General features: G+C 34.4%; 1 protein-coding gene across 1 annotated transcript; it reads right to left on the bottom strand.

The window, feature by feature from the left end:
• Positions 1–4,176: 4,176 nt before the first annotated feature.
• Positions 4,177–15,508, bottom strand: LOC137387928 (carbohydrate sulfotransferase 15-like). The gene is made up of 5 exons (XM_068074445.1): positions 15,412–15,508; positions 11,701–11,833; positions 9,369–9,558; positions 5,123–5,230; positions 4,177–4,404 (listed from the first exon to the last, which is right to left on the bottom strand). The coding sequence occupies exons 2-5, from the start codon at positions 11,823–11,825 to the stop codon at positions 4,177–4,179; spliced, it is 651 nt and encodes a 216-aa protein (XP_067930546.1). The 5' UTR covers positions 11,826–11,833; positions 15,412–15,508.
• Positions 15,509–25,180: the final 9,672 nt, after the last annotated feature.

Raw genomic sequence — 25,180 nt, 5'->3', positions numbered from 1 at the left:
ATATATACACATAACTAGAGTGTTGGAATAGGTTAATATTACTTATTTTTCTTCCGCATTTGTGTTTTACTCTGGGGTCACGACAGGTCTGTTTTGTGCTGGTGCACTCTTCAGGTGACTTGTGTTAAATGTCAAAAGGCAACATATATATATATATATATATATATATATATATATATATATATATATATATATATAGCATGTACAAATATTTATGTACATAGATACATGTATATATACATGTACATATATATATGTACATATATAAATATATATATATTTTATATGTATGCATTATATACATATATATATATTTTATATTATATTCATACATATTACTGAACTCAGCATTACACGAGTGATGTAAACAGGTTTTGCACTGAATATCTGTACAAACAGGCCTAATTACAATGAACCCTGGCAATAGTATATACTTATATACAAGTAAACAATGGACAGCAACTTCAATCAAAAAGAGACCTACCAGTAGCGTATCTACTTTGGATGCGCATTAGTGATAGCACACCTGTTCAGAATGAGTTCTGACAGTGTAGTGCTCACGTTCACAATCGCCTTCTTACCTGTAACTTTAATCTTATAAAAACCTGGCAATAGCAAAGCTACTCACTGTGACCATTATCGATAGAAAGCCTAATCATAGTGAACTCTGCCAATTCCATTCCAGGCTTTCCGACAGCAAACTCTGGTGATCACCAGGCTGTTCTCAGCAAAATCTGACTGTTGGTCACTTACTCACAGTTGATTGGTTCAATTTAAAAAAACTCAGATTCAGGAATTTATAATTCTTGGTGAAATATCTAGCGAAATGTTATTGGGAAAGTTTACTTCACACTGACAGCTCATTTCACTCTGACAGCCCACTTCACTCTGACAGCCCATTTCACACTGACAGCCCATTTCACATTGCCAGCCAACTTTACACTGATAGGTCATTTCACTCTGATAGCCTACTTCACACTGACTTCACACTGACAGCCTACTTCACACTGACAGCTCACTTCACACTGACAGCCCGCTTCACACTGACAGCCCACTTCACACTGACAGCTCACTTCACTCTGACAGCCCACTTCACACTGACAGCTCACTTCACACTGACAGCTCACTTCACTCTGACAGCCCGCTTCACACTGACAGCCCACTTCACACTGACAGCTCACTTCACTCTGACAGCCCGCTTCACACTGACAGCCCACTTCACACTGACAGCTCACTTCACTCTGACAGCCCACTTCACACTGACAGCTTATTTCCCACTGAAATATCACTTCACATTGGCATTTATGATCCGTACATATAAATGCCCTGTAGAGGAGAAGCTGAGACAATCTTTTCTCACTATAGTATATGTTACAAAAATGACAAAGTCATTGAATTAGTAATTTTACATACAATAATATCAGCAGAACATTTACTCTTTTTACTGGGTTGACTTAAAGACAAATCCCTTATAACAGAGATGTGGGGCTATTTTGCAATGCAACTAATACTTACGTAAGCATTAGAAAGTTTATCGCACGTCTTAGCCTAACCATGCGTAATTCTACAAACTTATTAATTGTTTTGTTTTATTAAAACCTTCTTTAAGATTCATTGACATAACAAAACATTTTAACAATTGGTTGTTAAAGCACTCCATAAAACCATTTTTTGTACCTATCTGCAGTAAAATTAGAAAAATACTTAACTTAGTGGGATATTTTGTTGCGCTGCATCATAAAATTATTTGTTGCGATATCAAAACTGAATTGACATTGCTGTGGTAGAAACACTAACCAAGAGTTCCTATTTTGAAAAGTATGCCAAAGTTATAAACCTTTTCTGATAGTTTTACAAGAAAAAGCTGTTAATCTGAAACGAGTTACAATGCTTTTGAAAAAATGAACATTGAAAATACTATTATAAAACTATTATTGACTAAAGTTAATAAAGAAATTTGTACTTTGTCACTTTTATTTTACGAAGTAGCTGCTAATTTTCAATTGCACTTGCGAGAAACACAACAGATTATAACAATATTGATGAAAGAAAAGACAATGGACACGAGAGCGAGCAAATACATAACCAGTAGTTCAGAACAGCCAAAAAGATCTATGCTGACTTGAACACTTTAAAATATTGGATTCTAAGCATCTTGAAATGTCTGTCTACGTCAGGGAAATATATATGACATCGGCCAATTTATCTGATGTCATCTGGTGTATTTGGTACAGTTATCAAAGTACCTTATTGAACAGTTACTCGCTGGCTGAGAGTACCTTATTGGAGCAAAGTGACTGAAACAGACTTTTTGCCTTGATCAAGTAGGTAGGATTCAGGTAAGCATAAAAAGCAATATTGCATATTCCAAAGAGAGACTGCAGACTGTAAGCAGTTTGTACGACCACACTAATAGTGTCCTTCTGGCTCGTTATCGAAAATACATAAAAAAGAACAACTTTTCAAAAAGCTGGTAGTGAAGTGATAATCAACAGCGACATGGTTGCTATGACATACTGTGATGCCTTCACAACTTCTACATCAACTTTAGTGGTTCCTTTTTTCATTTGTCTTAGTTCTTTTGATACTTATGAGAGAAGAATTATATTACCACTAACCAAACTTAACAAAAAAGTCATCGTAATAGCTGTCAGCAGTGAGCTTTTAACGGTAAGAATTCCTGGCCATATCGTTCCCGCAAACAAGCAAGTTATTATTGGTGACTGAAAAGAGATTGTTACAATGAGCAGCAATGTTACGAACCAGCTTGCCAGAGTTATCTTTCCAATATTGTTACAAATCTTTGGAGTCTAATAATTGTATGGCCTGCATACAGCGTAGTACCTGTCAACCCTTGCCAGCAAGTCTAAGTCTTAAAAAACTAATTAGTCTTCTTAGCCTGACTTTATTTATGCTTTGACGAATCACTGTGATGAAATCGGCATAAAAAATCATTAGTATTACATAACAAATTCAAGTAGTTATTGAAGTTCTGTGCATGAATGTATGGAAATGAGAAACAAGCTCTAACAAATGTGAAACACTAATTAGTCAATTTGTCAATTTACGTAAGAGGTTTACATTATTGAGTCGCCTACTGTACTAGTAATCTTTTAGATTTTTGAATCATCAAAATATTAGTGATTATTAGCTAAGCTTTTTAGGGAGTTGTAAACACCACGATTCACCCTCTTTACTCGCTTGCACTTTGATAATTTATACCGATAATACACCTACAGTTTTTATGCTTCTAAAAATAAAACATCCTAACAATAATTTGTGCTTGCTGTTTATTTTTCAGCCTAGATAGGGCCTGAATTAATTGCCGGTGTATCTGGCTCGTTGTCGGAGATAGCAAAGACATACTAATCTAAATCGTTTTGACATTATAAGGTGAAACATGTAACGTGAAAACAATTTAGCACAAATGCTACCAATACTTTCTAAAAACTAACCAATAAGAACAGATGCCATCAATGTTCTCTAAAAACTAACCAATAAGAAAAGATGCCACCAATACTCACTCAAAACTAACCAATAAGAAAATATGCCACCAATACTCACTCAAAACTAACCAATAAAAACAGATGCCACCAATGTTTTCTAAAAACTAACCAATAAAAACAGATGCCACCAATGTTTTCTAAAAACTAACCAATAAGAAAAGATGCCACCAATAATCACTAAAAACTAACCAATAAAAACAGATGCCACCAATGTTTTCTAAAAACTAACCAATAAGAAAATATGCCACCAATAATCACTAAAAACTAACCAATAAAAACAGATGCCACCAATGTTTTCTAAAAACTAACCAATAAGAAAAGATGCCACCAATAATCACTAAAAACTAACCAATAAAAACAGATGCCACCAATGTTTTCTAAAAACTAACCAATAAGAAAAGATGCCACCAATATTCTTTGAAAACTAATCAAAAAACAAATACCACGAAAGTTCTCAGAAAATTACTTATCTGAGAGCATAAGTATCACCTGCAGCTGCTAACATTCAAAGCTGTTTAAAATCAGTAAAGTCTCTGAACCCATCGTGTATACTTTATCCATCTCATCGAGAATGGTATACAACTAATAAACTAGCTTAGCAATATTATTGCACAAAACAAACAAAACATGCTTTTCTTTAAATGGTTAGTGAGGCAGGAGGATGCTAAAGCTACAAAGCTGAGGTTCGATTGACTTTAAACAGCCATTTGTCATTACCGAGAAGTGTTGCTAGTCTCTGATTATACGGCATAAAAAAGTCATCAAGCAGTTTTAAAGTAGAGATCCAGACTGGATTTTTTTTACCATGATGAACAATTCCATTTCCATCACGAACTTTCATTGCATCTTGAAATTTAACTCCAAAATGATTCTCTGAGAGATCTATTGCAGTCTTTACCTGTAATAAAGCGCCTGAGCGGTTGAAGGTTCTAGAATTTACTCAAAGTTTGAGAACACTAGCTTCTTTTTTAATAAGGCAAAACTTATAATAAGAATACAGTTGTGTAACAGAATACAGCCATAATATAGCCATAATTAGCATTATGAATAACTTCTGAAATGTACAATAAAAATAATGTCAACTTAATAAACCTGCACAGACATATGCCTTGTCGAAACACGCAAATGCATGCACGCACAAACACGCATGCACAGACACGCGCACACACACACGCGCACACACACAAGCATGCACGCACACGCTTGTACACGTGCGCCTTGTGCATGTGTGTGTGTCCATGTGCGCACGGGGGCACATACACAGGCACGCACACACATGAGTATACATATATACGTATACTCATGTACATAAGATTTTGCTATACATTTCTGTGCAGGCTCCTACTTTACTAACAGAAATTTACAAACAAATACTGCATTACTACAATTTTATCTGTACGCAATCTTCTAGTCTATATGTAGGTGCATATGTCTTACCGACATACATGTGTACACATCCTTACAAGAATACACAATGTTACCATTTACCTTTGACTCAAATTTGTGCAGATCATTACATAAATACTCTATGTTGCCACCAAATTGTGTTTTTGTATTTACCCTGCGAATTTATATAGGCCTTTGCCTACACTGCTAGCACATAGATATGTACTCACCCTATCTTGACTATATTCATCCAATGTTTTGAACCTGAATTGTTTTCTTGGAATCAACTTGAACATTTCTTCAATGAAGATGATGTACATGCTGTGGGCTATGAGGGACTGTAAATAAGTAATACTTTGGATACTTTTAGTATATATAGTAGTAATATATATAGGGATATAGTACTATATATCAGCATATTGTTCTGATATATAATACTATAGTGCTAAAGTAGTATACTATAACACTGAAGTAGTGTACTATGGTACTATAGTACTATGGTATATATACAGATTTATATATAAATATATATTTTTATATATAAATATATATTTATATATACATGTGTATATAAATATATATATTTATACATTTATATATATACAAGTATATAAAAGGTGTGGCACTATTAGTCTTTGTGCAAAGCTCATCACTATTGTGATTTGAGCACTCTGATGCCAGCACATTGACTTTCTGTCTGTGAGGCAACTTAGTTGTTTCATGGCAGGAAGTCAACTCTCATTGGTAACAGGATTTGTGTCCCTTGCCTAAGATCTGAGCTGCACTGATGAAGCTTCAATAGCCGAAACAGTACTGTCTGTAGCATGAGTATATTTATATATATATATATATTATTTAAAAGCAATAATTATCTTTTTTCTCAGCTACTGTCCTATATAGCTGCTCCAATATATTGTTGAGCACTCTAATTTTAGTAATACTAGTTCATAATTCTTAGGACTTTATAGTTTATATATATATATATATATTTCTCCATTTCTCTATAGAAATATATATATATTATATCTATTAATATATATATATTTCTCTCATTATATATATATATATACATATATATATATCTTATAGCCGAAACATATATTCTATCTATATATATATTTCTCAAAGTATGTCTGTGTGTCATATATCTGTCTGCATTCCAGCTATAGCTATTTTTAGAATAGCCTAGCTGGGCAACAATGCTGATGCAATGTCATTGCCTACCAGCATTTGAAGCTTACTAACTAGGTTAGTGGAATTTTCCATTGGCAATATGCCAGGCCACTGAGCACTGGCCTGCCACTTGCTGGAGAGTTGCCTGCCAGCAAGTGGCAAATCTCATCACTTCTCATTGTTCATAAACTGATTTTTAATACCCGGACAATGCCGGGAGGCACAGCTAGTCTATATATATATATATATATATTTCTCAAAGAATGTCCGTGTGTCGTAAGTCTGTCTGCATTCCGGCTATAGCTATTATTAAAATAACTACAGCTGGACAACAATGCTGACGCAATGTCATGGAGTACCGCAATTAGAAGCCTAGCTTATTAACTAGCTCACTGGAATTTTCTATTGGCAATGTGCCAGGCTAATAGCTTGAAAGTTACAGTTGTTTGTCAAAGTTTTAAAACTTTTACAGTTGTTTTCATTTTTCTCCTAATTTATTTAAACTATTTTATATCTATATTTAAAAATGTTGCATAGAAGCTCATTGCGCTCATTGATGTTTTTGCAACAATTTGCAGCCAAAACTAGCTTTTATGTGCAATAGCAATGGAGTTACGAGTATCAACCCATTGTAAGCTGCGTAAAGATAGCCGCAAGAATTTTATTAAATAACATGCTATAATTCTGCTTATTTATAAGTAATATAATAATAATCTATCAAATGATACAAAAATATATTTATGAACAAGTGACATAAATGAACCATACTTATATTACATGCAGAAACAAAAACTAGCGTTTTAAAAACTAAAATATTTCCATTGTTTGTTTAGATAGCTGCGTTCTTTCTGATTGTTGCTTTTGATGGAATGAAAAACTTCTAGTTGTTCAATACTTTTTACAATATCTGCTGACCTCAACTCCTTTTATACACTGCTGAACTAGTTGATATTAGCATCTAAACAATTTTTTGGCAGAGCAAAACTTTTACGCGCTGCATTTAGCACAAATGCAATGCGTAAAAGTTTGCTTGCTAAACGTGACCTTTCGTTCAAAAACTGCAAACCGTTTTATATACGCATGTTCTTCGAAGTAGAAAGACCGCGTTATAGAAAGAACTACTATTAGCGTGAGACCGTTATTGATTATTCCTATGGTGTTGCTTTCAAAGTTTTAATGAGAAAAAGCAAAAAGGTTTTGGAGTTGAACAATGAAATAATTGATTGTTTTTAATGTAAATGACTCATTATTATGCGATTCTGTAGACACTTTTCTACTGATCACTTGATATTATGGGTTCATAAAGATCAAAGGTAGTCCAAGTGGCCGTCAAATAGAAGTGGCGCTCTATTTTTCAACTCTACTCATAGTGGCGGTCAAATAGAGCTGGCGTTCAAATAGAGGTGGCATTCAATTAGAGGTTTACGGTATAGGCCTACATATATACATATATATATATACATAAATCATATATATAGATATGTATATTATATGTATATAAATATTATATGTATATAGATATATCTACATATATTTCTCAAAGTATGTATGTCGTATGTCGTCTGTCTGCATTCCGGCTATAGCTAATAAAATGTGAATACTAAAATTCTGCTTATAAATGGATATGAGCTAACGACGAATGCACCGACAAGTTTCTTACCCGGACACTCTACAACTGAGCTAGAACGGCATATTGATCAAAGAAGTTTTCATATACCGCATACCCCATGCGCATGCTAATTATTATTATTTTAGCCTTGCGCTCAGACGTTACGAGGCCTCTGTTAAGAAATATTTTGGAAATTAAGTTTATGCGACACGATGCTTTTTTTAGGGCTAATTTGTTCTACTCCACGATATCGACAATAATTGATCTCAAACTTAAAATTTGGCGATTTTTGTACAGATTATATACATTATTAAAAGATGTACGTCGCTGAACTTGCCATGGCAAGTTATCTGTATCCATTATACGGTACATCCAGCATCCGTAATAATAAAATCGTATCGCAATGATAAAATTAATGTTAAAAGTTTAAAGTTTACTAAAATACATATTAAAATTTCCTTCAAGTATGTATTTAATAAATTAAAGTCATTTAAGGTAAATTCAGTGTTTAGGTGGCATGTCTGTCTTGAAGGCAAGAATTCTCCACGTACTACCTTGTAATGTTCTATCTTGCAAATCATAACCACTAATGCACTACATGTAGAGTCATTGCAAGTACCTACATGTATAATAGGTACCTATAGTATTTTGACACTATTTTAATGATGATGATTTTCACTAGGAGGTGATTGCATCAGCTAATGGCTATGCATTTCTATAAAACTCTATGTACGTCTATAACCTATGATATTTTCGCATGCTAATTTTTGCATGCCAACGCTAAAACGAACTGAAATCATATAATTGCATACCAAATAATTTTTGAATGTAATTGTAGTGAAATAGACTATATTTAACCATTACTCTCTAATGAGTTCATATTTACATTTAAACACATTTACATTTATATTTTCCTTCTAAGTAATTTCAACGAAACACTTCTTTTAAATTATGAAATTTTAAACTTACAGTTTTTTTCAAAACCTTTACAGTTGTTTTATTTATTTCTAATTTAGTTGTCCTGCACAAAACCTTTTCTTCATGATATGAAGTTTGAAAGTTAGTTGTTTGACTAAGTTTGAAAACCTTTACAGTTGCTTTTATTTTCTCTCTTAATTTATTTCAACTACACAAAACATTTCTTTCATCACATGTAGTTTGAAAGTTAGAATGGCAAATTTTGTTATATGCTAATTATGAATCAAATTTCTGTCAAAAGACTCTTTTATTACCCGGGCAAGGCTTTGTAGCACAGCTAATATAGCTATTTATATAGGTATCTATTTATATACATTAGTTTATTGGCAATAATTTCATTCCAAACAGAAACTTTTTCCAAATTATTTCAACCAAGAACCAGATAATCAACAATGGCAACATTTAGTCAATAAATACAAATAAATGACCAGATATTTCATAAAGAGATACAAATTGATCGTAATGCTATATTTCTTAGCTCTGTAAATACAAGCTTGTATTAATTCAGACATTTATTAATTTAAAAACATGAACTTCTTTGAACCCAATCTTTAATTAAATAAACTCAGCCAACTTTTACTATCTTTTCGATTACACTTCTAATTAATAAACAGACAAATCAAAAAGCAGACATCAACTTCTCTGCTGACTTGTACAAATTTCAACAAGCTCAAGTACTCTTTGTTAGTATTTAAGTCATTATAATGTTGATCTACCTCAACAACTCCATCATGAGCATCTGGAAAATAGACACAGGCTGCCTCTCCATACTTAGGTAAACAGTCTTGCATCTTGTCTAGAAGTTCTTGTAGTGCGGTGTCTATGAAACCCCCATTCAACGCGCTGCTAGGTAAATGCGTATATATAAGCTTGACTTGATGCCAGTAGAACAAATTAGATATGACTCTACAAATTAAAAGGTATTGCCATGCTTATATGCACCAAATCACAAATAACAAAATAGCAAGCGTTATGTCAAGATGGTCGACAACTCCATGCATTTCCTTAGAAGCTTAAATCTGCTCACCGTGGCTTAGATTATAAAAAATATGTTTGCAAATACTTCTACTGCTGATATGCTTGCATTTGTAGCAACCAACAGAGCCATTAACTTTGTAAACACAAAAATAAAGCCACACGAACCAGAAGGAAGTAGGTCAAGTAACAGAATCGGTTACAATTTGCTGATCCTAATAGTTTTTTAAAAGCAAAATATGTGAGCCAACATGATGCCTAGCAGCTAGCTCCATAATAAAATGAGCAGAAAACTTCACATCTCTTGCAAAATTCAGTTGTTTTAAAAATCTTCCTAAAATTCACGTTATTGGAATTGCCATTAATAATCAGTGACATATTATTTTATGTAAAGCACTAAACTGATAAAAAGTGCTGCCATTATAAATGGCTGGATCGATTTTGCTGCTTAAATCTTTGCGCATGCAACCAATTCCTGCAGCCCATTCATAGCTAATATAATGGCTTGAAGTATCACAAAAAATAGAAAGCAACCTGCACCAATCTGAGAGCTTACAATAGTTTTAAGTTCCCGCAATTAGAGGTTTTTGGAGTGCATTAAATTCTTTATAAAGACTTGTTGGATTTACTGATTGTTTAAGGTATAATATTACATTAGATGTGGCTAGCAGTCAGTATTACAGTTACTAGCAGTCAGTATCACAGTTACTAGCAGTCAGTATTACAGTTACTAGCAGTCCGTATTACAGTTACTAGCAGTCAGTATTACAGTTACTAGCAGTCAGTTTCACAGTTACTAGCAGTCAGTATTACAGTTACTAGCAGTCCGTATTACAGTTACTAGCAGTCCGTATTACAGTTACTAGCAGTCAGTATCACAGTTACTAGCAGTCAGTATTACAGTTACTAGCAGTCAGTATTACAGTTACTAGCAGTCAGTATTACAGTTACTAGCAGTCAGTATTACAGTTACTAGCAGTCAGCATTACAGTTACTAGCAGTCAGTATTACAGTTACTAGCAGTCAGTATTACAGTTACTAGCAGTCAGTATTACAGTTACTAGCAGTCAGTATTACAGTTACTAGCAGTCAGTATTACAGTTACTAGCAGTCAGTATTACAGTTACTAGCAGTCAGTATTACAGTTACTAGCAGTCAGTATTACAGTTACTAGCAGTCAGCATTACAGTTACTAGCAGTCAGTATTACAGTTACTAGCAGTCAGTATTACAGTTACTAGCAGTCAGCATTACAGTTACTAGCAGTCAGTATTACAGTTACTAGCAGTCAGTATTACAGTTACTAGCAGTCAGTATTACAGTTACTAGCAGTCAGTATTACAGTTACTAGCAGTCAGTATTACAGTTACTAGCAGTCAGTATTACAGTTACTAGCAGTCAGTATTACAGTTACTAGCAGTCAGTATTACAGTTACTAGCAGTCAGTATTACAGTTACTAGCAGTCAGTATTACAGTTACTAGCAGTCAGTATTACAGTTACTAGCAGTCAGTATTACAGATACTAGCAGTCAGCCTGGTCATGCCTGAAATTTCTTCATTTTCAGTCAGATAGTTTGCATGTGAGTGTTCAGGAAGTGGAAGCAAAATATTCTAGCGATCTGGCAAAAAGCATAGAACATACGACATTTAGATGAAATTAACCAGAAAATGCATAGCATTTTGTGGACTAACATCATAGACCTACTAACTACACTACATATGGTATAGGTAATAGGTCTATGACTAACACTCACACACATGCAAACACTCACGCACGCATGCACAGGCGCACATGCCCAAGGACAAAGTGAAATTGATACATTTACCTAATTAACGCTATAAAAAATTAAGAAAGACAATCTTGGCAATTGTGGTAACAACATGAAATGTTGTATACACTTTCTTCTTAGCTTTAGTATTCGATGCTAGATTGATTGACGTTACTGTATAACCTGCAGATTGTGTCTTCCCAGCATGTGACTTCTTATAAAAGATCACTACTAAAAACTGTAAAAACAAAAAAGGTCATTATTTAAAATAATAACAGTATATCACGGATAAAACGAGTTTTACCTGTCAGTGGGATTCCTAAGTTGAACATAAAAGCGTGTATCATCTGTGCTCATATAAGCTAAGAACTGTATGCCAGTGACAAGGGTTAGGTGTGTTTTATTTCTTGCTATCTTTGTATGCGCCATCAAGTTCCCTGCAAAGTAGTGAGACAAAAAACGCTACATTTAAATATATATAAACCCCAGTGTTTGTTGTCTGTCATTCATGTGTTCAGTTACAGCGATAAAGTTTTAAGGATGAAAAACTGCTCTACAGTGGAGTTGAATGTTGAAACCCCGGTTCTGCAGACAGGTGTGTTATCCACTACCCCAAATGACTTACTTTCCATACTATGAAATAATTGTACACATACTTATTACACTGGACAATCTTTATTGGTGATTATTTAAAATACCTATGCTTTATGCTTCAAATGACATGCTTAAACTAACTTACTAGAAAAAAATTTTTACAAGAAAAAAAGGTGCCCAAACTTCTCCAAACTGCTATAAATATGAAGAATGAAGTTGTAGTTTTTCTATTTCTTCTGTAGAATTGGTCTTAGCTTTGGCTCAAATGTCTCTTTGTAAAATTGGGGGTTGTAAATCAATTCTACCAAGTATTGTGGCTCCAAGGTATAGTGGTTCACTAGTGCTGTCATGGGTCTTTAAACAAACAAGATACTATTTTAATTTGGCTTAACCAGCTTTGGTAGAACTTTGTTTGAGTTACAAAAGTAACAACTCGCACAAGTAAAAACACATCAAAACAACAAAATTAATACTCAATAGTCACTATAGACAAGTAAAAACATTTTCACTTCATATTTTCATACTGCTGTTCTACATCTGATTACGAATATTTTGGTACATTGTGCGTTATACATTTTCAGCATAATTCCAAAGTTGCAAATCAAATGAACTATTTTTCCTTAAGAAACTGTCAAAATACCGAGGAAACTTATAACTGAATGAGAAATGAACAATGGCTGGTGGCAGAGCACTAGCTTCTAACGACATACTGACTAAAATCCTTAGCAAGGAAGATTAGAAATAGACAAAACTAGAAAGCTTCTTCTCCTCAGCAGCAAGAGCTTTACTCTAAAACTATTCATCTTGATATTCATACAAAAACATACACACTCAATCAGGCTCAGTGTACATCAACCATCGTGATTCTTCAGTTGCCCGTAAAACGACGAATTTGAAAGAGTGTGAAAAAAACTGTTTACTACATGTATTTGGTATCTGTTTTTCCATTAAGTTTTGCAAGCTCAGAGTTATGATGTTCAGTTCACAAGAAGTTGTGCAATCTTGTATTTTCATGGTTGATTGAAAGTTGTTAATACATTCTAAGATCAGGGTACTTGCTTGTGTATCCAATGTTAAGCGTTAAGGTATGAGATGTGTGCTGACATAATATTTTTATATATGACATGAAAAATCTTATATAGCATACTTTAACTTTGACACTTTCCCATTGCATTAGGACTAGCACTTGCAGTAGAACAGTGCTGATGACTGGTTTACATGTCAAGTTTGCCATTTTGAATTAGGGCTTCAAGATGGCACACCAGTCTTTGTAGCGAGGTGTCATATTAATAGACTGTGTTTCTTTAATATTGCTATTTTCTCACAAGATTGAGACAAATATATTTTGCTCTGTGCTGAATAAAAACAATTCTTGCTGTAGGATATGTTGGAGTCTAACTCTACATGTCATTCCCATGCTGTAGGGTAAATAGAGCATTGGTTTCTCCAGCATTGTCTATACATGTATACGCAGGAAATGAGAAAAAGAGCCGACATTCGAGGCTACTGGTTTCAACCAACGATCAGGTCGTGGAGTAGGACAGTCTCTTAGGGATAGATAAACTGTTCATTTGTAAGATCTATCATTGTGGGAGACTTTTTCTCCCTCCAAGTCACCTACCTCTAGTCGAGGGCTATGGCCTGTATTTTTCAACCTTTGCTCAATAGCGGCGTTTTATTAGAAGTGGCATTCAGATAAAAGTGGCATTCAATTAGAGAGTTTACGTTATATTAACAAAGCACAAAAGTTGATGCTGCCCTTCCAAGCTACCAAATGCAAACCTAGAGAATGCTTGCTGTAAAGATATCTATGTATAAGATAGTGCGTTGGGCTTGTACAACCATCATAGATATAATAAATCCGGCTGATGTCTGCATACAGGTATCAAGTACATGAAATTGCACTTCAGCACTATAATCCACCATGTTAGTTATTGGCTGCCAAACAAATATATGAAAATGCAAGGAGTAAAGTTCACAACAGCATCAGGATAAATAAGCCATTATTAGTCTGAGTTGTATGGTTGTCTCATAAAGCTGATGAATTTTTTATGATCTAGGCCTGGCATGAATCCAGGCATATTTGCAGTTTATCTCTGCTTTTCTCCCTCCTTCCCTTTTACCCTCTTCCCCCCTCTTCCTCTATCCCTCTTTTCCTCTCTTCTTCTTTTTCTCTCTTCCTTTTTGCCTCTCTTCCACTTTCCCTCTCTCTCTCTCTCTTTCCCTTTCCCTCTCTTCTTTTTTCATAAATCTCTCACCCTCTTTCCTTCTTTTCCTCTCTTCCTCTTTCCCTATCTTCCTCTTTCTCTCTCTCATTTTTTCCCTCTCTCCCTCTCACCCCTCTCTCCCTCTCTTCCTCTTTCCCTCTCTTCTTCGTTCCCTCTCTTCAACTTTCCTTCTCTTCCTCTTTTCCTCTCTTCCTTCCTTTTCTTCCTTTTTCCCTCCCTTCCTCTCTCCCTCTTTCTCCTATCTCTCTCTCTCCCTCTCTCTTTAACTCTCTTCCCTTTCCCTCTCTTTCTCTTTTTCCTCTCTTCCTTTTTCCCTCTCTCCCTCTTTCCTTCTCACCCCTCTCTCTTTTTTTCCCCTCTCTCTCTCTTTCCCTCTCTTCCCTTTCCCTCTCTTCCTCTTTCCTTCTCTTCTTTTTTCCCTCTCTCCCTCTCACCCTCTTTTCCTCTATTCTTCTTTCCCTCTCTTCCTTTCTCTCTCACTCATCTCACTCCTCTCTCTCTTTCCCTCTTTTTTTCTTCCCCTCTTTTCCTTTCTCCCTTTCTCTCTCTCCCTTTCTCTCGCTTCCTTTTTTTCTCTATCTTTCTCTCTCTCTTCTCCTCTCATCTTTTCCCTCTCTTTCTCTCCTGCTCTTTTTCCTTCCTTCCCTTGCTTTTTTTTTCTCTCATTTCTTCTCTCTTTTTTTTCTCTCTTTCTCTCTTCCTTCATCCCATCCTCTCTCTCCGTCTCTCTCTCTCACTCTCATACACCCTCTCTTTCTTTCTCTTTCTTTTTCTCGCACTCACTTTAATTCACTCTCTCTCTTTCTCTCATTCTTCCTCTCCCTCTACCCCCTCTCTCTTTGTCTCTCCCCCTCTCTTTTTCTCTCACTCTCATTCACCCTCGCTTTCTTTCTCTCTCTGTCTCTCTACTTCTTTCTCTTCCTCTCTCACTCTCCCCCTCTCTCTCTTTGTCTCTCACTCTCTCACACTCTCACACTCATTCTCTCTCTTTGCAGTAAGTCGAGGTAACTAAAACTGTCCATGGTTATTCCTAACACATAATAGCAGATTTCCAATCAGCTAGATTACAAGCAGCCATTTGCCATGAGTTTGTATTGATCTACCTCTATTTTAAATTCATTTTAAACTTCATCTTTATAAGATTAACAACTATTAAATTTTGCCAAACATCTAACAAAACATATATTGCATACCAGGGCCTCCATTATACAGGTTCCCATTCACAACATCGGGCTCTTTCCATTTTTGATGAGAGAAATACTCAACGGGGCATTCGTTTCCACTTCCGAAATAGTCCTACAATTAGCAAATAACTGCCAGTAAGGCTAAAGTTACCAATTGTATAGTGGAAAACAGTTACAAATAGTCATTAAACATAAGCTGAAGTTGTCTGCCCATTTATTTTTATGAGCTAACAAAATGCATTGTAAAATAACACTATAAATAACATGCATATGTTAGAATTTGACTAAAGTTTGAAATAGAAATTAAAATTACAGATATGTTTCAGTTTATGAGCTTACTGTTACTACAAAATTCAATTCCTTATCTTGACTCCTACGCAAAACTATTAGATTATCAACGTTCAAAACACGTCTGTTCAACTCACTATTCCTTGATTTCTGTCTGTTCATTTTTAAGCATGTAGCGAAAAACACCATTTTTTTGATGAATACCAATGCTGATAAAAAGTTGTACATACATATATAAGTCATACAACAAGGCATGGTTTGAGGCGCATTGGAATTGTGAGTACCGTGTCAAAGGGACCAGTAAAGCATTTTACGAAACTATCGAAAAGATAGTTATCAATATTGTGAATAAAAGTAAGAGAAGATAAATACCACTTACCCATTAACTGTTAGTTTATAGTTCGTGGCATAAGTTCAGTTTTAGCTAGATGTACATGTATATGAATTTTAGCCAATATTTACACAAGATGAATTTAAGAGTTGTCTTCTAATTGCTAGTAAGCAAATCCTAGGAGAGTGGAAAACTTCAAAGCGTTTGGCTTGTTTGAAGTTATCAAGATTTGACTTCAAAAATTCAAAGTTTTCGGCTTTTCTGAAGTTATGAAGTTTTGATTTCAAGTCACATCATTTAAAAAGCAAACATTTGAAATTGTTGCTCCCTGTATTTTAGATGGCTTTCCATAGATGTTCTCAGTGTATTAAAGATGACCTTATACAAACTTTTAGTGCATTTCATCAGAAATGATTGGCATTTTTTATCATTTGCGATTGTTTTTTGATGTTTGATATGACTACTAGGATATTTCAAGATTAAAATGGACAAAACCTGATCGCGGTTAAAATGCTCAGAAGAGAAACTCGGGCAAAATGCCATCACTAGTTGTAATGATTGATACTGGCTATTGTGTTCCTATTTCAGAGTGACGCTTCTCTATTTTGTGGGTCTTTTTGCAATATACATGTCATAATTGCAGTTTCGATTGATCTGAAAATTTTAATAGTGATAAAATTTTGTTGATTTTAATCTTGAAACATTATGGCAGTCAGACCACCTCAAATATAAAAAATAATTGCAAATGACAAAAAACTACCGATACTTTATGATAAAATCAACTAATATTTTGTAGTACAATATTATATAGTACAGGTATGTATTAACATTATCAAAAAAACTTTTTAAAAACAGACCAAATTGCCTTTCATTATCCAAATTTGAGAATTAGCTATTTAAATGCACCTACTTGTTGTACGCGTTCAACTTGTGGATGGCCGTCGAACCACTTAAGACTAAAGTCTCCTGTTCCAGCTTTCCTCACTCCTGCCAGATGTAAGTTTGGAAAACAGGCTATTATTGCACTAAAATTTAAATAATAAAAATAATAACACAGAATAAAGTATTATTTTACGGAACGCTACAGTTCTTTCAGTACTTCAAGATAAACTTAAGATCAGTTTTATACCAGTTTTCAGACTATATTGAGTTACAAAGTGCACTATGTCTCAGACTATATTGAGGTACCAAGCGCACTATGTCAAGCCAGCAACATTGCCTACTGGTCTCCACATGCATAGCTAAAAGATTACTAACAAATATTCCTTGTTTTTTTTTATCTTAGTGTCTTGTCTTAACAATCTTTACTATAATAAGATCCGTGTCCAACTGAAGCCATGCTAAGAGCATTAGGAAAAAAGATTGTAGCCACAGGAATAGAACACAGATATTCAGATTCCTGACCAAGCACACTACAAACTGCTCTACTCGATTGCCGCACTACATCATGGAACAATTACGCATATAGTTATTACACATGACAATCTCTTATGGCGCACTTGACTCCATGCGTGTTAGTGCTATATAACCACTCAATTAGTTAGCTACAATATGTTTTTTGTGCGCTAAATAAGTCAGCCCGCTATGGGCATTATCTAAAAAAGTTTCTGAAACATTCTAGAAACCAGCCAGTTATCTAGCAAGCATCGGAACAGGTTTACAACTAGTGGACAATTTTAAGTGAGCAAATAAAACTGGTGACAACAGAAGGTACATATTATATATTTGTTTTGGCTAAATACAAGTTATGTATGCTATATAGGTTGTTGTATATCACTTTATACACTGGGAAAAGGTCTATTGAGGAGTGTAAATATTTACTGCGGCTAATTTTATGTAAACAATTAGTTCGAACTCCCTCCTACAGCTGTGTTAAGTTTGTCTGCTCAAATTCAGTTGGACTTGTATTGAATAAAATTGTTAGCAACCGTAGCACTTGATTCATAGCTAGCAGAAAACAGCTGTTGCCCGGTGGTCTAGAACTCCAAACCTAGCGACAAAGAGTTGGGGATGAATTCACAAAAAACCATCATAATCTTAAATTGCCCTCTGCATCTGGGCATGTGTCTAGCCATCAAGGTTCCCTTGCCATTGGACTCAGACATGACCAGCCAAGATCACAGATTTGCCCAACCATGCTCTTAAAACACGCATAGCCTCTGCTAACGATAAGCTGAGCAGATATCATCCCCTATCATCGAGCAATGATATACAGCCTCCAAGGAGAGGCGACGGCTATCATATAGGAGGGGTTTAAAGATCGTTTTCTGTTAGGATTGTGCTAGCCTGGGTTTCGAAGCTAACACAGTTCTTGCGGGGTGGTCGCGTTGCCTTGTTAGGTTTCATTAGCTTATTCAGTCAATAGGCCTCTCGGTTCACAATAGCAAACCGTGAATTTCTACAATGTAGGGGTAACACCTAACTTAAAAAATGGATCCATGGAAATTAAAACATTTCAAATTATCTACTTTTACTAATTTTGAAGCAGATAGGTGTCGTAGTATATGCTTAAGGTTGAATATAATTTACCAAAAATCATCAGAACAACAGCCTTTATTTTCCTAGTTTTTGATTAATATTTTTCCACCCCTAATATAAAATGACAAAGTCTTTCATCATTGACACATTGTTTTACCTGGCCAATAAGATGGGACAGCAGGCAAAGCTGTGGAGTGTAGTATTCATACTCAAAATCTAAATATAAAACCGAATTTGTGCTATTTTACGATTTCGACTACTATTATCGTGAATGCTTGTGAATGGCAACTGACTGATCATAACGGTGACAATATTTGGTAACTATATTTATTTGACAACAAAATAAAACCAACAGATCAGTAAAATAACCACTATTGTTCATAATATTTGTAAATTTACAAGGGGCTTTATTCAGGATATTGGTTTGTTCGGGTGCCGTGTTTGGGTTCATCCCAACAGAGCTCGATCATTAAGCCCCGCCCACATGATGCCGTCGCCTATCCTTGTGGGAGCTGTATATCATTGCTTCGAGGGATTTCTAACAGGCATTGTCAGTATAACCCAAACTGTCTAGTACAGCCTGGTTGTTTAATATTAGCCGAAAACAGTTGAAGTAGTTGGCAGCTTTTCACAGATATACTATACTAGGTGAAGGCCCGGCAATGCACGGTTAATAAAACAATTATCCAATGAATTCGGGTAACCTACCTGGTAAGTTAACTTAAGCTAGTCCAAACCTTTACTATAATAAGAGCCGTGTCAGGAGCCAGCATAATAAGTGTGCCTATTTCAACCGGTGTAATGATTAAATGCACTATTATTACATGCTATTAATCACTATTAATTAATCGCTATAACAGTTGAACACTCTAATGTGTTGGCCTGCCTGTCTGCTGATTCCAAGTTTAAACTCTCTACAAAGCAGATCTTTCGAACCTAAAACTTTCCTGTTATAACTGGACAGGTGAATGACAGATGACAGACAGAAAAACACCGAAATACATACATATATATATATATATATATGTACAATATATATATATATATAAAGACAAAAGATAAATCATTGCAAGAGCAGTCAAAGTACAAACATGTGTGGCACAGATGGGGCAACTCCGATTAAATAGACGTAATGTGCACACGCTATTATGTACTCGAAAAAGATCGAGGAGCGGAGTTATACCTCCTTGAGAATGTGCCGTTGCTTTAGCCAATCTACATAGAAGTATTGAATAAGAGTTCACCTATCTTTATGTGCAGTCGACCCTTTCAGTGATACAACTTGGCAAGTTTTGCCAAGCTTGGTCCTTCGGCAATAGCTTTGACCCAGTAGTGCAGACGTTCGGTAATTTATAATTTAAATATAGAAAATTGCTTTATGGTCATACAATGCAACAGTAATATAAATGCTAAAGTCTGCAAGACAACTTTTTAATGACCTTTTATATCCTAGATAGAATTGAATCATTAAAGATACACTTGCACAAAATTTTCGCATCTTTTATCAGAAAGTTTCAGTATTTTTCTATCATTTGTGATTGCTTTTAATGTTTGAAGTGTCCTGACTGCCAAGATGGTATAAGATTAAAATCAATAAAACCTGATAGCGGTGAAAACACTCAGCGGAAAATACATGTGAAATGACATCACTAGTTGCTATCGTTGCTGTAGTTGATATTACTGTCATTGCGTTCAAGCTTTTAAGCTTAGCATTTTAATCGCAATCAAGTTTTTCCGAGTTTTTAATCTTAAAGCATCCTGATAGTCAGATCATCTCAAGCATCAAAAACAATCGCAATTATTAAAAAAATATCGATACTTTTTGATAAAAAATCTGCTAAAACTCTGTGTAGGTTCATCTTTAAGAATATCTGCCTAAAAATCTTTGTACTTGAACAAGATTTCTATGGAATTCATCTTACTAAAATGCCTCCATGAACTTCAAACAGAAACTAGACTATTATTCAGACAGGACAAACTATACGAGAAAACCATCAGGTATAGCCAGCCAGTTATACACAGTAGTAGACTTAGATACTTCACAGAACGCAAACTTTACTAGCGGGCAGCTTACTTAGCCTTTGTGTCTTCATAGGAAACAGGGTTATGGCACTGACGACCTTGAATGCATGTCCCCCAGCAATGAGCTCTATACTGAGAAAAATATTTTGGCTTTACGGAACATTTTGAGAGGTCTCTGTAGACAATCTGAAACAAAAATATGTATTGTTGCAATTAGAGATGATCACACATTGTCTTGAGCACTGACATGAATGAATGAATAAATAGATCAGGAATACGCATGTTCATGAGTGAGAGTAGAACAGTGCCCCAGGATGTGATTAGACCAATGGCTCAGCAGACCAAAAGTGTCTATAAAAATAACAAAAACTCTCTGATGCAATCTTTTTCTGAACCTCCTGTGGCTTTAGACCAACGGATAGACACAGGTCTTATTATAGTAAATATTATTCATCACTTCAGCTTATCTTAGCATTCTTGGACTCGTAGTTATTTGGATGTGCAGACGACTGCAAAAAGCTTGGTTTCTGATTATTTAAAAATCATTAAAACAAACATGCTTTTTGGATTCTCCATTTTTCAAACAGAAGTGAGAGGGAGTTGTCTAATCTTTTTAAAGTGGTTGTGAGAAAAGCAAGGAGCAAAGAACCCTAGTAGCCAGCTTGTATATCTTAAAATTGAATTTGGAAGAAACTGGATAACATGGCCAAAACCAGACCAGAATGTTATACACTTGATTACGATTGCTAGTGTTGACTAATTCTCCATAAAGTTCTGCTTTTCACATTATACAGAAAAATAACATAAAAGGTTTTATTTTCTATTCATTTTAGAGTTGATTAGTAACTTGTCTAAAGTGGGTCTTCAAGAACTACAAACCGTAAAGTGATGATGAGAAATATGACAGCCCAATGAGAAGTTTTTCATAAAGAACCTAAGCTAGCAAAAGTCTTGAACACAATGAAATTCTAGATGCTGTTATGCTTGTTTTTAAAAGTTTTTTAAATCATAAAATTATACCATGTATGTACAAACATCACATTGTAAACTCTTTATAATCCAAATACAGTTGTTGAAAATAACACAACTATAAGCTATTATTTGTAAACTAAGTGGTTGGGTTAGAGTGCAACAGCCATGCCTGAACACACCAGAAATTAATATTTCAACTTCCTTTATAACGTAATAATAACAAATATGAATTTGATATATGGTTTTTGATTATTAAAAAAGATCTATCGACTATTGAGTGTTCAGGATGGTCAGCACAGAGTTCCCTTTCTTGCCTCATAGCTAACAAATATTTAATGATCTTTTCAAGGTTATCAGCTGCCTTTCATTACAACAATAGTATATCCACTCAATAACTTAGCCTAAGAATTTCTGAAAACCAATGCAGAAATATATAAGCTTTCACTCTAGTTTAAAGATTTGAGTTTTTCATGTGAAACAGCAATTTATCATATTGTTACTTGTCCAAATCCTCAAGCAATGATATTATTAGAATTATTTCGCAAAGAGCTGCAGACAAAACATTCCCAAAAATCCTTGTACAAGTGAAAGTCAACACTTCTGAAACGGCACGGCGAGCGGCTATTTTTATGCGATAATCAGCGACGCGGTTTTAGGTGTACAAGAGCCGCCGAGCCTAGCGCCGCAAATGTTTTGCTGGGCGATATTACTGCCAGGGTCTCGCATCTGATATGGGAACCACGCTTGAATCTATATGCCCTAAAGATACTCAAAACGTATGCAACTCAGACAGGGTAAGATAATGATGTCTGGTGTAATAATAGAGTGAAATAGTAAATAGGATAACTTAATGTTACTTAATCTGATGACAGTTAATAATATAAACAAGGCTCTAAGATGGCTTGATGAGATAAGGTAATCTAATAAGTAATTTTACTAGAAATTCCACTGTCATACAGCCCACGACCAAAGTAATAATGGAAAAAAGAAAGGGTACTGTTGGTTGTTGAAAAAGTAGTTCTCAGCAGGAATTGACAGAGTATAATGTAAATGAGACTCGTTTGAGATTATATAAAACAAATTTGAGGGAGCACGACTCTAAAAAGACGCAACAGAAATAACAGAAATGTAACAGAAATAAATATTAATAAAATAAATAATTAACTATCTCAAACTTATGTTTTACAATAATAAAATAAATATTAATTCAAGCTGTAGACCTAAACTACTGTACGTAATTTAAATAACAGCAGCAATAATGATATATGTTTATTATATCTCTTATTATATTGAAATGCAATATTAAAAGTAAATGGCAAGCTGCCGTGTAATATACAATTTGAAAGTTGTTTGTTGGTTAAAATAAATATTAATTCAAGCTGTAGACCCAAATTACTGTAAGTAATTTAACTAACAACAGCAATAAACAAATATGTTTATTATATATCTGAAATGCAACGTTAAAAGTAAAATATATTGTAATATACAGTTTGAAAGTTGGTTGTGTTGAATGTAGAACGGTTTTGACAGCGATATGTAACAGAAATAAATATTAATAAAATAAATATTTAACTATCTCAAACTTATGTTTTACAATAATAAAATAAACATTAATTCAAGCCGTAGACCTAACCTACTGTACGTAATTTAGCTAACAACAGCAATAATGAAATATGTTTATTAAATCTCTTATTATATTGAAATGCAATATTAAAAGTAAAATGACAAGCTGCCGTGTAATACACAATTTGAAAGTTGGTTGTTGGTTAAAATAAATATTAATTCAAGCTGTAGACCTAAACTACTGTACGTAATTTAACTAACAACAGCAATAATGAAATATGTTTATTATAGCTCTGAAATGCAATATTACAAGTAAAATACATTGTAATATACAGTTTGAAAGTTGGTTGTGTTGAATGCAGAACGGTTTTGACAACGATATGTAACAGAAATAAATATTAATAAAATAAATATTTAACTATCTCAAACTTATGTTTTACAATAATAAAATAGATATTATTTCAAGCTGTAGACCTAACCTACTGTACGTAATTTAACTAACAACAACAATGCCAACAATAAAGAAATATGTTTATTATATCTCTGAAATGCAATATTAAACGTTAAACGGCAAACTGATGTGTAATATACAGTTTGAAAGTTGGTTGTGTTGTGATGAATGTAGAATGGTTTTGACAGCTATATGTAACAGAGAGCAAGCGTTTGCATTTACGCGTCTGGAAGTTTTATGCAAACTGGAGTGAAATAAAGAAATATTCTTGTCATAAAAGGGCGTTGTAGTAACGCCCTACCTTGTAGATAAGATGTAAAGAAATCTGGCTGATGTTCTAGATAATTTGAAAAACCTTCGGTAATTGGACAAAAACGTAGGCTGATAAACTGTGTACCACATTTTCGTAGCTGTAAATCGGTCTACGCCTCAAACAGTAGACAAACAGTACACAGTAAACAGTTCTACTATCTGTCGCACGGCTTTATTGGCGTTTCGTAGGACGTTCGAAACTATTAATAAACCAAGCTGTTCAAGCGTTTTGTGGCGATTTGTGGCAAGACTTTATCGTTCTATTCTCTGTCGCTCGGCGTTTCAATTTCCGGTCTTAACTTTTATTAAACGAAGCTTTTCAAGCGTTTTGTGACGATTTTCGTCCTAATAAATCTGTCTATTTATGTATAATCCGATTAAATGGGTTAGTTTTAAGTATTTGCGTCAATCTTTCAAAGGCTTGGTAACATATTTAAATAGGTTTATATGCGTTTTGTATCATAATTATACTTAAACGACTTTACTGAAAAATAGTTAAATTTGTTGATAGGATTTCGTTGCAAGGGTTTGGTGACGGCCGTTAACGGATAATTTTTCGGGAGTTGTGTGCACATGTGCATTTATCATAATTCTCCCAATCAATCGTTTCACTCTTGCTTGGTCGTGGGATAATAATGGTAATAATTAACTTACAAAGTATAAATACTTAACTATAATGGTAATAGAGAAGGCTAACCTACCTGCAGCTTTGTATATTGCTTTTTCTGTGTCTCTTGGCTCTGCAAAATAATAGAACAATAATTGTTGAGGCAGAGAAGGAATATTGAAAAAATGGTTGTGAATTTAAGAAAATATGTCTCCTTAGGAAATAAAGGTGCATTTATATAAGTGGCCATGGCTCAGTGAATAGCATCCCAAACTTATGATCAGTAGGTCAGTGGTGTGCGTCACACAAGATCTGTTGGTAGTGGGAAGTCTCTCCAATTACAAACGCTTCGGTGCAAAATCTCATGAGCAATTGGTCCCAATAAATTCTATACTAGCAGGAAGAATATTTGCAGAGGTAAAACATAACAAAAAAACAAAAAAATAATTGTTATTATTGTAATATCCATTATGTATTGTGATATATAACATATTATTATATATATTATTATATAATAAAATATACAATGATTACATATATTATTTTATAATAATATAAGTATTATTATAGATACACTAGAAATTCCACTGTCATACAGCCCACGACCAAAGTAGTAATGGAAAAAAGAAAGGGTACTGATGGTTGTCGAAAAAGTAGTTCTCAGCAGGAATTGACAGAGTATAATGTAAATGAGACTTGTTTGAGATGATATAAAATAAATTTGAGGGAGCACGACTCTAAAAAGGCGCAACAG

Source organism: Watersipora subatra, chromosome 2 (assembly GCF_963576615.1).
Source record: "Watersipora subatra chromosome 2, tzWatSuba1.1, whole genome shotgun sequence".
NCBI classification, from domain to species: domain Eukaryota; kingdom Metazoa; phylum Bryozoa; class Gymnolaemata; order Cheilostomatida; family Watersiporidae; genus Watersipora; species Watersipora subatra.
This window is presented reverse-complemented; position numbering and strand designations above follow the sequence as displayed.